This window comes from the organism of the source record quoted next, unplaced genomic scaffold, assembly GCF_019419815.1.
Source record: "Pyrus x bretschneideri cultivar Hongxiangsu unplaced genomic scaffold, Pyrus_bretschneideri_v1 Contig36, whole genome shotgun sequence".
Taxonomy (NCBI): domain Eukaryota; kingdom Viridiplantae; phylum Streptophyta; class Magnoliopsida; order Rosales; family Rosaceae; genus Pyrus; species Pyrus x bretschneideri.
The window spans coordinates 4,300,112-4,317,015 of NW_025999679.1; the positions used below are offsets into that span (position 1 = coordinate 4,300,112).

At 37.5% G+C, this 16,904-nt stretch overlaps 2 protein-coding genes across 2 annotated transcripts; both read left to right on the forward strand.

Moving 5' to 3' along the window:
• The first annotated feature begins 1,380 nt into the window (after positions 1-1,380).
• On the forward strand, positions 1,381-8,925 carry LOC103927381 (pumilio homolog 6, chloroplastic-like). The gene is made up of 10 exons (XM_009336297.3): positions 1,381-1,538; positions 2,543-3,218; positions 3,511-4,793; positions 4,875-5,016; positions 5,125-5,232; positions 6,049-6,261; positions 6,371-6,481; positions 7,294-7,488; positions 7,647-7,818; positions 8,387-8,925. Exons 2-10 carry the CDS (start codon positions 2,586-2,588, stop codon positions 8,398-8,400), a joined length of 2,871 nt encoding a protein of 956 aa, XP_009334572.2. The 5' UTR covers positions 1,381-1,538; positions 2,543-2,585; the 3' UTR covers positions 8,401-8,925.
• A 2,940-nt stretch (positions 8,926-11,865) lies between these two features.
• On the forward strand, positions 11,866-16,483 carry LOC103927380 (18S rRNA (guanine-N(7))-methyltransferase RID2). Its single transcript, XM_048591888.1, has 8 exons — positions 11,866-12,121; positions 12,248-12,331; positions 12,452-12,507; positions 12,642-12,698; positions 13,312-13,361; positions 13,550-13,702; positions 14,101-14,236; positions 16,041-16,483. Exons 1-8 carry the CDS (start codon positions 11,950-11,952, stop codon positions 16,203-16,205), a joined length of 873 nt encoding a protein of 290 aa, XP_048447845.1. The 5' UTR covers positions 11,866-11,949; the 3' UTR covers positions 16,206-16,483.
• Positions 16,484-16,904: the final 421 nt, after the last annotated feature.

The following is a 16,904-nucleotide window of genomic DNA, read 5'->3' on the forward strand; positions in this document are numbered from 1 at the left end:
GAACTTTTTTGTTTGGGTGGGCATTTTTGTCCCATTTATTTTGGTGAAGCCTATGACCCCAAATGGGCTTCCGGCTTTATATAGTAGTATAGATAAGTAAGAATGATAATTTTGTGGATGACCCATTAACTCGAGACTAAATGATACAAAATAATAGGTTCCGAGTTGATACGTTAATGATTGACGGTACTAAGTCACCCTTTAAGAACCGGTTAACGAGTCGGGTTATTATCGGGTCATTCATTAAGAATCCAATAAGATATCATTTTTCAGATCTAGACATTAGGTATAATAATTTCTTGTATAGTCCATTATCCCGACACGACCTTTTAATGAATCAGGTTGTTATTGGATCACATGTTAGCGTTAAGATAACGAGTTTAACACGACATAACCCATAAAGATAACGAGTATAACATGAAAACAATACGAACACAACAAACAAGACACATTTGCTATACCTAATTAAAGCATACATTTTTGTTTGTCCATTCTCCGTGCCACTTCAAGTCAACCAAACCCATAACCCCACCAATAATTGTTAGTGTTTAAACTTTTTTTTTTTTTTTGAACAGATGATATTATCTACACTAAGAGGGAAGGTTTAGCTTAGCCTTACAATGTGCTAGCAATAATATGATTCAAATTCGCCTTTGACAAAATTCGAATCTAAGACTTCTCACTTACAATACTACTAGACCGTAGTACTAAGTGACTGTTAATGTTTATACTTTAAATTTTGTTTTTTCTTCATACTACTAGACTGTAATAGTAAGTGAATGTTTATACTTTAAAAATTAATTTTTCTTTGGAAGTCTAGTATGTCCCTAATAAGAGTATTTTAATCTCCAATGCATTTGGTAGATTCAGTCTATTTACCTCAATTCTTTAAAAGTTTAATTATAGAAAAATCTTCATTTATCTGCATAATTTATTCTTAGTTGTGGTGTCATTTCTCATTACAAAATAATTTCAATTATTATTATTATTTTTAAAATTCTTGAGCTTAAAGTGATTTTTCATGTAATACAGACATTGAATAGTGGAAAAAAATCATCACTCGAAAGAGGAACAGAAATAAAAATGATTTGAAATGGTAATTAGTGAAAACCTTATCTGAAATTAGCCACTTTTTTTTTTTACTAAAAGAAAGAGATCTTTAACTATTTAGTACTAAGGTCTAGTAACATTCTTTTTCATTTGTAAATGATAGGCCTTGAGTTCGATTCTTACCAAATGTGAATTTGAACTACATTATTACTAACTTATTGCGAAACTAAATCTATTTTCTTTTCTTTATTTAAAAAAAGAAAAAGAAAAAAAAAAGAGCTTTAAATTGTAAATACCCGCTGAAACGAGCCAAATACATCATTTTTTCAGTAGACCCATCGGATAGGAATAGGAGGGGGCCAGTGCATCTCCCTCTCGCTCTCTCCCTCTCTCTCTCTCCCTCTCTCTCTCTCTCCCCTCCCGAATAGAATCTAGGGTTTGTTTGCAACGGTGAATCTTTCCTTTCCCGTCAGCTGCTGGTATTACTGGTAAGGGAATCTCTAACGTTTCACCCAAACTTTCCTGTCACAGAGAAAGTCCACCTAGGGTTTTCAAAACTCAACTCTCTCTGTCTCTGTATTTCTACTTAGTCTCCAGTTATTTTTCTGAATTTAAATGCTTGGATTGTAATGGGTTTTTTCTACTCTTCCATTTCTATGTGTTTGAATGGTTGCTGCTGTAAAGTGTGGGGTTTTCACATGGTTTTGGCTGGGTAATATGCTGCTGGGGGTTTGCTTCTTTTGCTCCTTTTCATTCATGTATGATATTTTAGATCGTTATCTGCTGGTCCAAGCACTCACTTGCAATGACGTTTCAGAATTATTATTTTTTTGCTGATATTTGGAAGTGAAGAACAAAATTGAAAAGGGTAGAAAACTATTGACCATACAGTCTATTTGTCTAGGACTATTTGAGAAAAGGTGGATATGAAGACCGATGAAGCGATTATATGATTGAGAATTTGTTAATACCTCTGCTTCTTTAGGACAACATATTTTCTTGGACATTATGTTTGGATGAAGAAATTTAAGATTACTAAGAAATTTTAAAATGACGGAAATTGGAATGACGGGATTTTATTTCCTAGTATTTGTGAATTTTCTTGTTTGGTTAACTTAAAAAGAACAATGGAATTGAATACGGAATATGTTATTTTTAAACTCTTAATCATAGAAATTAGGAAATGACACCTATTTACATGGAATTTAAACTTGGGAATTGGAGGTCCCAAATTCCAAATTTTTTTCCACACGGAAATTCTAAATTTCCATGTTAATGAATCCTAACAAGGGAATTATCAATTTATAAATTTCGAGTTTAATCTAAATTCCAAGTTTATTTCCCTCATCCAAACATAGTAGTGAATTTCTCCACAAATCATATGCTGCTTAAGGACTAGGGGGTCCTTGTCACCTTTCTAGTTACTTTGCATCTTGTCTTGCTCTTTCCCCCATATTCTGACTGAAATGCCCCTTATATCTTGGTTTTTCAGGGAGCATGTGAGGTTCCTTATACTATCATACTAAGAAGGGGGCATGTTATTTTCTGATAGCATGGCGACAGAAAGTCCAATAAGAATGTCAGAAACTAGTGCAAAATGGGCGCCTCATAAGAAGACTGCTATGGCAGCAGAGGAGTTGAAATTGCTTCTCAGGGGCCATAAGTTTAAAAGCAGCAGACAGGATATTTCTCCTAATCGAAGTGGAAGTGCACCCCCAAGTATGGAGGGTTCGTTTTTGGCCATCAATGACCTTCTATCCCAGCAGGACACTAGCATGAATGGAAGCTTGGCAAGTCTAAGTAGTGTTATTGAAAGGTGTGAGACTGAGGAACAATTACGGGCTGATCCAGCTTATTTGGCATATTATTGTGCCAATGTCAATTTGAATCCTAGACTTCCTCGTCCACTTATTTCTTGGGAGAATCGACGTCTGGCACGCCATATTGGTAGTTTCAGCCAGAACTGGGGACCTGAAGATTGCAGTGGCAATTTTCTGTTGCATGTGTCTCAAGGATCACTTCCTACACACAAGGAAGAATCTGAGGATGATCAGTCTTCCCAACACGTTTCTAATGATTGGGTAGATCGGACAAGTGAAGTTTGGTCCGGTGAGGGTGCAGCATCATTTATTGACCACCAACACCAAAATGCGAGTGATTTAATACAGGTTAGAACTCGATACCTTGACATTTTACTCAACAAGGTGCATATATTCCTATTTATGATTACCTTGAGAATTTCATTCTTGTTTATTTTTAGTTGGGTTGTAATGTCTGAAATATTTCTCTTAAAGAATAGCTTCTATTGTCCAAATGAACTTAAAATTTTGCCCATATTTTGAATCCAGAAAAAAATTACTGTTGGAGAAACTCAGGAGTTGTTGTCAGTAAAGTAGTCACCAGTTGTTTTTTCCTTACCATATCATGGTTTGTAAATGTAACTTATCTTTTTACTTTCAGGAAGATTTTGAAGGCTCTGCACCACCTGTACCTAATCACTCTCATACATTAGGCAATGGAATACCTGAGGAATTCATTGATCACAGTAGTGATTCCAGTTCCTTGCATGATCCTGTTATTAATGCGACAACCACCATTAGGCCCAGCGTGGGTGCAGATACTGCCGATGCTACAGAACTTTCACCAAATGATAATTCCTCGCCAACTTCTGTTTCCAGGAGCACGGCTGTTAATGATGCATGTGTTGCGGTCATTGAACCTGAAATGAAGGCTCTTAACATATCGGACTTGATAGAGAATCAAAAGAAACACGAACAATGGGAGCGCAGTTGCCAGAATCATTTCTTGCAGCAGCAGGCTCAGCAACAAAACAATTTTTGTCAAGTTCAAAGTGGCAAGAAGCAAATAACTTCTCAAGGAACTGACAGTACATATATTAGCATGGATCAGCATCTCCATAATACATCCAAGTTTGCGGCGGATGTACAACCAGTTCTTCAGACATCTGGGTTCACACCACCACTATATGCAACTGCAGCAGCCTACGTGAATTCAGCTAATCCATATTACTCAAATATTCAAGGACCAGGCTTTCTCCCTCCACAGTATGTTGGCGGATATATGAATCCTACTGCTTTTTCTCCATATATTGGTGGATACCATCCTCCGGTTGCTGTCCCTGTGGTTGTTGATGGAACTGTGGGTCCAAGCTTGAATGCTCGAACATCTGGGGTTGCAACTGCGGGCATCCTTTCACCTGGTGCTGATATGCAACATTCAAGCAAGTTCTATGGTCAACTTGGATATCCGCTGCAATCTTCTTTTTCTGAATCTATGTACATGCAATACCATCAACGGCCTTTTGTGGAGTCGTATGGTGTTCCTAGCCAATTTGATCCATCGGCATCAAGAGGTGGTGTTGACTCAAAGAAAGTGTCCAGTCATGGTACTTATTTGGATGAACACAAAAGCCAACATCAGAGAATTGGAAACATGGGGAATTTGAACCCTCAGAGAGGAGGGTCAGTGACTTCTAACTATTTTGGAAGTGCACCAAATGTTGGTATTTTAATGCAGTATCCAACCCCTCCCCTTACTAGTCCAGTTTCGCCAGTACCACCCATAGGTTCAGGCAGAAATACTGGCTTGTATGCATGGCCAGGGCACAGAGGCTTTGAGAGTTATGACGACCCCAAGATTTATAATTTCCTTGAAGAGTTGAAATCTGGCAAAGGCCGCAGATTTGAGCTATCTGATATCACAGGACATATTGTTGAATTCAGGTACTTTGTTTGTGCTCAAGTTGTTGATTTCATTATTAATTGTTTGGAACAAGTAAGTCATCGTGAATTTTTCAATTTCAGTGCTGATCAACATGGGAGTAGATTTATTCAGCAGAAGTTGGAAAACTGTAGTGTTGAAGAGAAGGCTTCTGTATTCAAAGAAGTTGTCCCGCATGCTTCTAAACTAATGACTGATGTTTTCGGTAACTATGTGATTCAGAAGGTATGTTCTAAGTTTTGTTTTGTTTTGTGTTTTTTATTTATTTTTTCTCTCTCTGTAATGTCAAGGTTCATGCCATTTTATTAATTTCAACTTCGTTTGTTATTTCAGTTTCTTGAGTATGGAACCCCTCAGCAGAGGAAGGAACTTGCCAATCAACTTTTAGGTCAAATTTTGCCCTTAAGTTTGCAGATGTATGGCTGTCGTGTAATCCAAAAGGTATGAGAGGGTGATAAGGTGTTGCAGATTGTGTGCGAATGAACTTCATGTGGCACGTTCATGTTTGATGATTTGCAATTTTATAATACAGCTCATCTTATCGCTTTTATTTTTTATTTCATTGTGTGCGGGTGGTCTAGAACAGTTTTAAAGGGGTCTAATTGTATTGAATTGACTGATAGCTTATCTTGACTTGTCTGGAAATTATGCTAAATTTTAGCTCTGTATTGTTGAGATGTTTATGCTATACATATAGATGTATTTGGAGGTGCTGAATAGGTTTTTGATACCAAGTAGTATTACCAGCGATGTTTGAAAGTACAAAACTGAATGCAGAGATTTGTGGGTGTAATTGCTTATATTTCTGATTTTTTTAGATAACATTTATTATTTATCTTTTCCAACATCAAATATTTGTTTATCAATATTGCTATTTTTGCAACAGCAGTATTATGGCTTTTGCCTTCGTTGTATTGTATTGTGTTTTATGTTTTATAAGAACCTTTTATTGTAGTTATTGGCTCATGAAAGAGTCGATGCACTTTATTCTTTTATGTCTGACTTGTTCTATCTCCTTGCATCTTCTTTAATTTTTCTGAGATGGGGCTGAGGATTGTAGATGCTTTAATATTCTTTTTAGAATAGTGCACCCATTGACAAGCTGCTAACGATATTTTCCATAATGACATGGTCTGTTTCTTAAAAAAGTGTTAACAGTAATTGGAAGCAATGTGTATTACATAATTGCCTTCCCAGCTTAGTGTTCTTGGTTCAATAATAATATGCCTATGTTATTTATTGTTACGGTGGGTACAGGCACTTGAGGTTATTGAACTTGAACAGAAAGTGCAGCTTGTACATGAGCTGGATGGGCATATTTTGAGATGTGTTCGTGATCAAAATGGAAACCATGTCATACAAAAGTGCATTGAGAGCATTCCTACAGAAAAAATTGGGTTTATAATCTCTGCTTTCCGTGGTCAAGTTCCAACACTTTCAATCCATCCTTATGGCTGTCGTGTTATACAGGTATCACTAAACTTGAGGGGTTGGAGCACTTCTCTTCCCCTTTGCCACCCTTCCTTTGGTTACCAGACAAAAGATGAACTTGTTTCTCTGTTTTTTGGTTTTGCTGTAGAGAGTTCTGGAGCATTGTACGGATGAGCTGCAATGCCAGTTTATAGTTGACGAGATATTGGAGTCTGTTGCTGGTCTTGCCCAGGACCAGTATGGCAACTATGTCACACAGGTTTGTATTGGACTCTCTACTATGATTACTATCCATTATGAATTTATGACACATAGTCTCACGCTGAAGAACTAATGTGCCTTGCTGAACATTTAATTTATGCATATTGGAACTCAGTCGACGTCTTAGTGGTCATACTTAATACAGTGGTATTACGTATAGGTATCACAGTCACACGTATGTCATGAGAAGATTTGCCCTCTTATAGGTTGAGGATAGCCGTAAGGTACTAGCAATTCAAAATCTCTTATGTGTTTGGCTCAAGCAGTAAATGGTGTAGTTAATTGATGGAGGAAATTTCTTTGAAAGAGGCATGGATTTGTGGAGAAACAGGCATCCAATAGTGAGAATAACTCAGATGGCATAAATTTTTATTGGAAAGGCATGACTCCAGAAGTTGACTAGCTGTTTTGCAATAGAAGAGGGCTTGTAGTTCAGTGTGTCACTGTCTACACCAGAAGTTGTCCAGAAATTGCCTTCGACACACCTACTTACACTGTTAGGCACACATGTTTTTAGTAGAATGACACGAGAGAGGTGTTGAAAAACCATCTCTCTCATTCCTATTTGGTTCTCCTAACCTCATGACGCTGTAGGTATACATGTACATGTTTAGCCTTTTTTTCTGTCCTAATAGTTGAATGTTGACACGTATATTTCGTGTCCTATATGTGCAACACTTCTTTCCAACTATATTTCTGATGTGCTTTATGCTTCCTAGTTACAACTACATATTTCATTTTCTCTATATACATGTGATTGATCTTTCATCATTTGTTTGGCTAATGAATTTTTTTTTTTATGCTTGACAGCATGTATTGGAGAGGGGAAAACCTAATGAAAGAAGGAAAATTATTAACAAGTTGTCGGGTCATTTTGTACCGCTGAGCCAGCACAAGTTTGCTTCAAATGTTGTTGAGAAATGTTTGGAGTATGGTGGTGCAGCGGAACGAGAACTGTTAATTAGTGAGATTGTTGGGCATAATGAAGGAAATGATAATTTGTTGGTATGAGGAATTCTTCATTGACCCTTTAGTCCTAGAGGAAAAATCCATTAGTTGTGTTATTTACGTGTATATGCACACACATATGCCAATTTATAGTTTACAAAGCAGCACAAGTTCATTTGAAGCTTTGCTTAACCTCCATTTCTTTTTTGTCCTAGGTAATGATGAAGGACCAATATGCAAATTATGTGGTGCAGAAGACTCTCGAAATCTGTACTGATAGTCAACGGGTGTTATTAATTAATCGTATAAGGGGCCATACAAACACATTGAAGAAGTACACTTACGGGAAGCACATCGTGGCTCGGTTTGAGCAGCTATTTGGTGAAGGTGTGTATTCTTAAACTCTATATCACTGTTGGTGTACCGTATAATGATTACTGCTGCATGGATTTGAATATGGAATACGCATGTTGAACACTCTACTAACTTGGAGAGGTGGAAATGACCAAAATGTGGTTGAAGTAGCTTCAACTACATTTGAAATCTCTTTTCTGTTATTTAATTTTTTTTTCTTCTGTAAATTAGAGAAAACATCCAAACAATTATCAGTTTTATAAAAAGAAAAACACTTCAAAAACTCAATCAGAGAAAAAACCCTTCGACCATCCACTTGTCACGTTCTAATTGATTCTAAAATGGAAAATTTGGTGCCCTTCTTCCATTGCAAAGTGAGAAGGTGGTTTTTCCAAAGTATTGGCTTTTTGAAGTGTTCTTCGGTAAAGTGTAATATTATTAGGGGCTTGTATGTCCTCTTTAGTTGATCATATGGCAAGAAATGGATGGTTGAAAGAGAAAATGACAGGGAAACATATTTGGCGTGCCTCATTTTGCAAACACAATCTCACAAGTATTTTCGATTATTTGAACCATACGCTTGTTTTTCTTTGGCCTGCAGAAAATCTATCATGATCGTGATGGCAACAAAGGGAAAATGTCCAAGTACCTTCAATGAATCGGTGGTTTGTCAATGCATACAGGGAATGTGCACCCAGTTGAAACTGAGGAGAATAGCATGAGATTGGTTTACTGTGGCACCCTGTTCGTTGGAGCTGTAGCTTGGCCGTGTAGCCTCGGTAAGAACCAAAGTTGTCATGTGGCTTCATGTGCAATTCGACCATCAATAAGAGAGGGTTGATGTTTTGTAGGTAGGGGTCAGTCGGGTTGGTAGTTGCAAGTAAATATATGTTTTATGGTGAAGCAGTATATACTTAAGTACTCTTAGGACGATTTGATTGCGATACAATTCAGTGGGAATAGTAATTGGTAGGAAAACTTGATGGTGTAAATCTTTTTAGCACGTTAGTTGTTGCAATGGTGTGGTTATTCATGAAAAATTATAGGCGTTTTGATTCAAAGTACCATGTTTTGTGACCACCCCTGCAAGCATAAGGTTCATTCTGACTCCTTTAACAAACTCATACCTCATCTTTTAAATATTACAATGTCTTGCATCAACTTACGGTTCATTGCAATATCAGACTGTTGTTAAGTTTTCTATCAATTTGACTGTTAAATGATGACATGATTGGCACGAAGCCCACTCCCTTGTCCAATTTTTTTTTTTAAAGGGCAAATTACATTTTACTACCTGCACTATGGGTATAACAAACCCATACCTTATCTTTTAAACATTGCAATGTCATACATCAACTTACGAATTTGTTGCAATGTTAGACCTTGTTTCCTTGTCCGTCTATTTGTCTATTAACTACCCTCACCCACTGAAACTCCATATTGCTGACTTGTACATGGGGAAGTGTGGCTAATCCCATTCGCTAAATATATCCTATTTGCTGAACCAACGAGTACGGATACTGACGTGATTGTTGAACTGAGTAGTGCAACTTCGTTTGGTCTTTACTCAAATTCAGATTCACGTTCACGTTCATATCTGTTCTCTCTTTCTTCACTGCAGACTGCTCATCACTTGAGAATCATTTCGTCCCCGACTTTTCTTCTGTTTCGGCTTTCTCTTCGCTTCCTACTTTTTCAACGCCTACATCTCCCACTTCACCTGTGAATTCAGAAGTGCGCTCTTCGGCTTTGATGACTCGATTGGCGACGGATACGGCTCGTTCGGTTAGGATGACACCATTTGGTGCTCGTACTCTCTCAGATCTACGTTGAATCCGTTAGCCAACTTCGATTTCTCTAAGTTTCAAAAAATGTCGTCGATTGACAGCCCCAAATTTGGCTTAACCTCTTCTTACATTTAACTTTGAAAATCGGGTTTTTTGGGTTCAGATTTTCCGAGGGGGAGAAAAAGGGGAAAGGGAAACAGTTGGAGACTAGGGGTGGGCACAGTGCGGTTCGATGTGGTTTCGAGTGAAACCGCAACCAAAATCGAAACTTTTTGCGGTGCAGTTCGGTGCAGTTTTGAAGCCAAAACTGAAATGAAAGCAAACCGTTTGGTTCGGTTCGGTGCGTTTTCAAATTGTTTCAGTTCAGTTTTTGAGAAAAAAAATGTACAATTTAAAATATACACCTATTTGCAGGTTTTTAATGCACTACCAGCACCCTGCAACTGCAATATACTTCTCTCTCACACTCTCTCTCTCTCTCTCTCTTTTCCTTAAATATTGATCCATGACATCCCCAATTTTCTTTTCATTCTTTCACTACACCCTTTGCCCTCAATTTCACCATCATGATGATCAATATATATATATATATATATATATATATATCCTCCTGAGCAGTCAGTCTTCTTCAGCTTCTTTGTTTTCTTCATTTGCTAAATAATTCTATATAGTTGATGCAACATGTAGGGAAAATATAGTGTTTTGCATATATATAATTACCGTATTGAAATAGTTACTGTGATGTTGGCCCGGTTTCACTCAGAGAAGAAGATTGCTTACTGTTGCATCTGCATGTACGTAGGAAAGTACATTGTGGTTGGTCTCCTGAATCTGATTGAGCCGCACCAATATCGTTATGAACGAGGACAGGAACTTTCTAATGCACTGGGTTGACTTTGAGAAGCAAAGGGCTCTTGTTTTTTTGGGAGAAGATGTTCTTCTTCCAAATAGAGGTAATGAACTCCCTTCTCTGCCAAAGCAATTTTCATTCTCATGACATAATGACTTGTCCAGAATCCCACGAGTGCAGCAAAAACAGCAACAACAATGTAGCAAAAACATTCAATATATGGTGCGGTTTTGGTTTCGGTTTCGGTGTGGTTTTGAAAACCCAAAACCGAAACCAAACTGTTTTATTTGCCACGGTTCGATTTCAAAACCGCAACCGTTTCAAAACTGCAAAACCAAACTGTTCGCTGTGGTCTGATTAGATTCGTGTTTCGGTTTCGGTTTTCGGTTCCAAGTGCCCACCCTTATTGGAGACGGAAGCAAGGAGAGAGCCATGTGGCAGAAAACTAGAAAAAGACAAGGATAGTGGGTGGACACGGAGGATATTTTGGATATATTTAGCAAATAGGATTGGCCACACTCCACCGTTGACATGTTAATAGCATAGAGTTCCTATGAGCGAGGGAGTGGGCCTCACGTTTACCACGTCAATAGCTAACATACAAATTAACAGACAAGGAAAAGAGGTATGACATTGCAACAAATTCATAAGTTAATGTATGATATTTTAATGTTCAAAATATGAGGTATGATTTTGTTTTGTGACTCAAAGTTGAGGTGGTAAAATGTAATTTTTCCTTTTTTATTTTTTAAAGTTTGGGCGAGGGAGTGGGCCCCTACACCTGCTACATCATCATTTAACGGTCAAATTGATAGAAAATTTAATAAAGTCTAACATTGCAAAGAATTGTAAGTTGATGTATGACATGAAATTGTTTAAAAGCTGAGGTGTGAGTTTGTTATTTGCCCTATTCTCATCATGTGCATCTTTTGGAGAAACTTAGTCCTTTAAGAGAGGGGAGTTGATTTTTCTTTCTATACAATAATTGTGATTTAAGCTAAACTGCACAATGGACTAACAATAATAATTTAGTATTGAACCTAAAATCTCAATAACAAGTAAAACTTGAACTGCGTGACTCTCACTCAATCAACCAACTGTGGAACTTGAACCGAACTCTGAAAACCTGATGACCGAGACCCTAATGCCTAAAGCTCAATTTCAGGGTTGTGGCCCTAGAGACTGATTTGGGTGACATCGCCACTCAATACCAAGGTCTGAAACTCCAGTGTCTAAGACTTGAAACCTTGGACCTCAACCAATGATCCAGGTGTTAGGGATACAAATTGTATCCCTAACACCAAACAAAACTCTTCCTCGCATTTTGGGGCTGGGCCACAAACTAGACTACTCCTATTAGAGACGTAAACGGAAGCCCATGGAGGCCAAAACTTCCAAAACTCACGAAGGAAGACGCTGCTAGGGTTTAAGTGCTCTCTGTCTCTCTCCCTCCCTGCCTCCCTCCCTCCCTCGCCCACCTCCCCTATCTCTCCCTCCCCTTTCAAGGAACAAAAGAGAAAAGCGAACATGTCTCGGCCGGAGCTGCAAGCTCCACCCGAGATTTTCTACAATGAAGAGGAAGCTCGAAAGTACACTCGCAATTCCCGAATCATGGAAATTCAGTCGGAGCTCTCCCACCGAGCCCTCGAGCTTCTCGCTCTCCCCGACGACGGCGTCCCCAGGCTGCTCCTCGATATTGGTAGTCCTTCAAAACCCAACTCCCGCAATCTTTCAATTCTGTTTTCGTAAAAAAGTCCCAAAGGGGTTTGGTTTTATTCACTGAATGGTGAAAAATCGGAGTGAGTGATTGAGCTTTTTACTGCAGGTTGTGGGTCGGGGCTCAGCGGAGATACATTGTCAGAGAGTGGGCATCAGTGGATTGGTTTAGATATTTCCCAGTCGATGCTTGGTATGTGGTTTTTTCGGGTTTCGTTTATTCGTTTTCGATGTTTTGTTTTGGTTTTGAGCTTCTTTGATGGATTCCATGGTTTGTTTCTAAATGGGAATTATATTTCTTTGATGATTGGAGATGTGGCATTGGAGAATGAAGTTGAGGGTGACCTTTTGCTCGGGGACATGGGTCAGGTATCACACTTAATGCCTCGTGCTTCAGTTTTTCGTGGACGGAAAAAGGAAGGAAAAATGCATACAAATATGATATGGTTCAACCTGAAATTGTTTTTCTATTAGCATATCGTAATTATTCGATTTTGTTTCAGGGCTTAGGACTTCGTTCAGGAATTATTGATGGAGCGATAAGCATCTCAGCTGTTCAGGTTTACTTTGTGTTTTCAGTCACTAATACTTGCAACAATGGATAATGGATATATCCCCACCACATCGAACTTCAACAATCCGAACTGTCTATTTTTTAAGTTGCAGCTCTTAGATCATCCTTGCAAAATATTAGCCAAATCGGAAATATTTGAGACATCTAATTGAGTTTAAAGAAATTGACGAACACTTTGTTTTATAAGAAACACTGAAATTTCATTGTGATAATTAAATAGGCAAATGGTTTCGGATTGAATTGAAGGGTTACAAAATAAACGGTTCGGATCGTTGAAGTTTGATGTAGAGGGGTCCCAATCCCTTCACTTAAAGGCTCTGTTTATTTGGATTTTTTTCCTATCTTAGCTTGTGTCCCTTGTTTTGTCAGTTTTTTATTTTATATTTATATACCCAATAGTAAAGATCTCAAAATTCAATTATTTCCTTTCTGTTTTGAATATTTTTGCTGAAGTTTTTGCAATGTTTGTACCTGTTTTTTTTTGTTTCTTCAATTTTCGAAACTACTGAGATTACTTCATGTATGCATTTTTTATGTTTTGATACGGTTTACTGTATGAATGTTACGCCAATTTCTCTTTATCATTTTGTTCAATGCAGTGGTTGTGCAATGCTGATAAGTCATCACATAATCCACGATTACGATTGAAGTATGTTGTGTTTCTTGTTGGTTTTTATATCCTCGTCATAAATTCTATATCATTATATGCTTGAAATGCAATGAAAAGTGTGCCATGATCTTCTTATTCTTGGACTTTTTACGACATTAAGCATCGATTGAGACTACAATCCCTTTTTCAATTTCAGTATGAATGTTGCTGTCTTAATTCCTTTGCAGGGCTTTCTTTGGATCATTATACAGATGCTTAGCAAGGGGAGCAAGGGCAGCATTTCAAGTTTATCCTGAAAATCTGGACCAGCGCGAGTTGATTTTGAGTTCTGCAATGCGTGCTGGATTTGCGGGGGGTGTCGTTGTTGATTTTCCCAACAGGTATGCAAGAAACCAATTATGCGATCTTGTGTCATAGGCTGTTAGCTCGTCTGAAACAATGTGGTTACTAGATTACTTTCTAAGCTGCTCATGCATGATCCCACATATCCACTAAACAAATGACTTCTGGTATATGAACCTTTGTAGGGCTTCTGCATCAGCTTTTGCAAAATGCATCTGATCGGCCTTTATAATACATAAAGGGTCTGAACATTGCTAACAAAAATGCACATGCATGGAGTTTGAATATTTATGCTTCACGGAAACTATTGAGAGAGGGTCAGGGAACTAGTACGAAATATAGGGCAAAATGTCGGATTCTGACTTCACATGGAATTTTTAATATCTAAATTCTTTCAGTAGTATTTTCCTCTAACTTAAGGAATATCTTGTTACAGTTCCAAGAAACGAAAGGAGTACCTTGTCCTCACTTGCGGTTCACCATCTATTACTACTTCTACTCCCAAGGGAAAAGGCGAAGATGGCGAGGGTTCCTCTGATGATGAGAGTAGTGAAGATGAAGAAAATCAGACAGTAAGTTTTTACGGATGCATTTACTATTACTATATTTCTTGTTTTTCTCGAAGTCTAATGTAAATTCAAAGCTCTTTGATGTGGTAGAAACTAACACACAAATTAAACCCTCTTTTAGACAATTGTAGTATGTGTAAGTAGGATCGTTCTAGGCCGGGGATTAGGAGGGATGCTAATCTACACTAATTAGACTAAAAAACATAAAACTAAGCTAAACTGACTCAAATAACTCAAAACAAGCACTAATGGGTGATTTGGACGAAAATCTAACTAAATGGACTCAAAACATGAAAGGGGGGTTTGTTTGGACGAAATTTAAAACTAAAACTAAGTAACTTGCAGGAAACAAACTAATTGATACTAAATTGAGGTGAATGAAGGGGGTGAAAGGCCAGCTAGAGGGTCCTTCTTCACACATGATACATATGCATACAAATCGATTTCCAGTTATTATTCCTATAAACCACGAATGACAATGCCCCAAATTAACGGTGAACTGCACAAATTAACCATCAGATTTTTCTAAATTCATTGAATTGGACTTAGTGACGCAATCAAATTATTCTTATCAAGTTCCTTATATGAACTGCATGATAGAGATACATATAAAAGATCATTAAGTTCTATGAAAATCATAAGCATTGACATGACATTCGTAACTATGAACTGCATGATACTCCTGCCAGGAATTTACTTAACGCGATCGTGACTAGCAACCTCCACTACTTGTAAATATAAGTTCATAACTATTAGGTGAAATTCCCTTATATTTTAGCATCAAATTCATGCATGCAAACTAAGTAGACCTCTTTAATCAACATACAAGAATAAGTTATCTATAAAACAAATAAGTAAATCGCATTCATGTTTTACAAAACAATAACTGGATGTAATCCATTCATATCACATATATGTTCATGGCTTTGAATTCACCTCTAACTAAAATGAAATTAGTTCCACATGTTCATCATAATTGAAAACCTAATTAAAACAACCATTGGACTAAAACTAAGGATATAATACATTTAGAAATGCTCTAGCAATCCAAAGGCTTTGGATGGCAGGCATGGCTCCAAGCTCTCCTTCCTTACAAAGCTGCGGCACAAAGTGTTTAATTTCTCTAAATTTCTCTTTCTATGGCTCTCTCTCCCTCCCCCAAAATTGCGGCACAAAGTGTGTATATATAGGGTAGGGTTTACGGCACCAATCCTTGGAGGACAAGGATAAGGTTATTTGCATGATTTCAGGACTTTTAGAATTAGATATGCATTGTAAAACATGGTAAGGATTCCTAAATTCAAACGGGAAGGATTTAGGATAGGATAAGGACTCCTTTTGTAGCTAGAGATAAGTTTAGATAATGTTGGATTAAATAAGATAATGTTTGGATAATATGGGATAAGATAAGATAAGATAGGATAAGGTTGGATAAGATCTCCTTGTTTTCAATTGATTCCTTGTCTTCCAAGCCTTAATTTAATTTTTCCAGATTTGTAGCACATTTTTAGCATCATTTGTCACTGAAAACGTCCATCCATTATGCTCCTTCCACATGCTATCCAATCCAAGTCCAAAACTACTCCAAATTGCTCCATTTGGCCATTTATTGTCATCTTTGCTAATTGGACCTACAAACACACGAAAATAGCTTAAATCACTATAATAAATAGAAACTAACTCACTAAATGCAAAGAAACAAGCTAACAAAGTCATATAAATATGCTCCAATCACTCCTAAACTTAAATCTATCTGTGTGCTCTTACATGAATTTCTAATTCGTTATGTTTTGTTCGTGGGGAGCAGGTTTCAAACTCAGACAGGCACAGGCCAAGGAAAAAGCAGAAGACAAATAAGAAAGGCAAGGGAAGACAATGGATACTAAAGAAGAAGGAACAGATGAGAAAAAAAGGAAATGTTGTTCCGCCAGACACAAAATACACAGCTCGGAAAAGAAAAGCTCGATTTTGATCTTGCACCCAGCCTATATCGTGCCGTTTTGGAGCGATGGCTTTAGTGTTTGTTTTACACAGTTTATACAAGCGTCTACGAAGGCATTACCATTTTCTCTTCAGTGTTGGAAGGTGCCGTGTAAAGCAGATTATAAACAGATCTCTCCGGGCAACGGATCTGGTTGTAACATGATTCAGTCCTGTAACCTTAACTAGTTCAAGAAAAGAGAGACTTTATTCTGTTTTACGACATTCTCCAACATAAAATTACTAAATGCTAAATGTTGTTTACGTAAAGTTAGACTTATGTTTTTGGCTTTCCTTGTCAATAATGTAAATATGTACCATACATGCTCAAATTAGTTTTAGGACAACCGCACAAAGGGCTGCTATTGTTGGAAATATTTACTCAAGGGTTTGGGCCACTTCAAAGGTTTGTTCATGCACATGCTTTTCACGTTTAAAATTTTCAACTGCTTTTGATTAGTGATGTTGTTTGGTTAGGATTGGTTGTTGCTTTCCAGCTAGTTGGCCACGAAAATTAAAGCTCCGCACATGGGCTGATTGATATTTTTTTGCGAGAGGGATTGCTTTTAGCACTTGATATACTCAGATCGTTTTTTGAGTTGACAAGTGCTTCTTGTACTTGCTAGCTGAGAACAAGCAATCTTTTTGCTTAAAGCCCTAGCTTGGCTTCATTTTTCACTTGGTTGTCCAT

What these genes read in the sequence shown, in the direction of transcription:
- LOC103927381 (XM_009336297.3), top strand. Translation starts at nt 2,586, where the DNA reads ATGTTATTTTCTGATAGCATGGCGACAGAAAGTCCAATAAGAATGTCA. An exon ending in ATGGCTGTCGTGTTATACAG is followed by an intron (nt 6,262 to 6,370) that starts GTATCACTAAAC and finishes GTTTTGCTGTAG; the next exon opens with AGAGTTCTGGAGCATTGTAC. An exon ending in AAGGAAATGATAATTTGTTG is followed by an intron (nt 7,489 to 7,646) that starts GTATGAGGAATT and finishes TTTTTGTCCTAG; the next exon opens with GTAATGATGAAGGACCAATA.
- LOC103927380 (XM_048591888.1), top strand. Translation starts at nt 11,950, where the DNA reads ATGTCTCGGCCGGAGCTGCAAGCTCCACCCGAGATTTTCTACAATGAA. An exon ending in CAGGCTGCTCCTCGATATTG is followed by an intron (nt 12,122 to 12,247) that starts GTAGTCCTTCAA and finishes TTTTTACTGCAG; the next exon opens with GTTGTGGGTCGGGGCTCAGC. An exon ending in AATCCACGATTACGATTGAA is followed by an intron (nt 13,362 to 13,549) that starts GTATGTTGTGTT and finishes ATTCCTTTGCAG; the next exon opens with GGCTTTCTTTGGATCATTAT.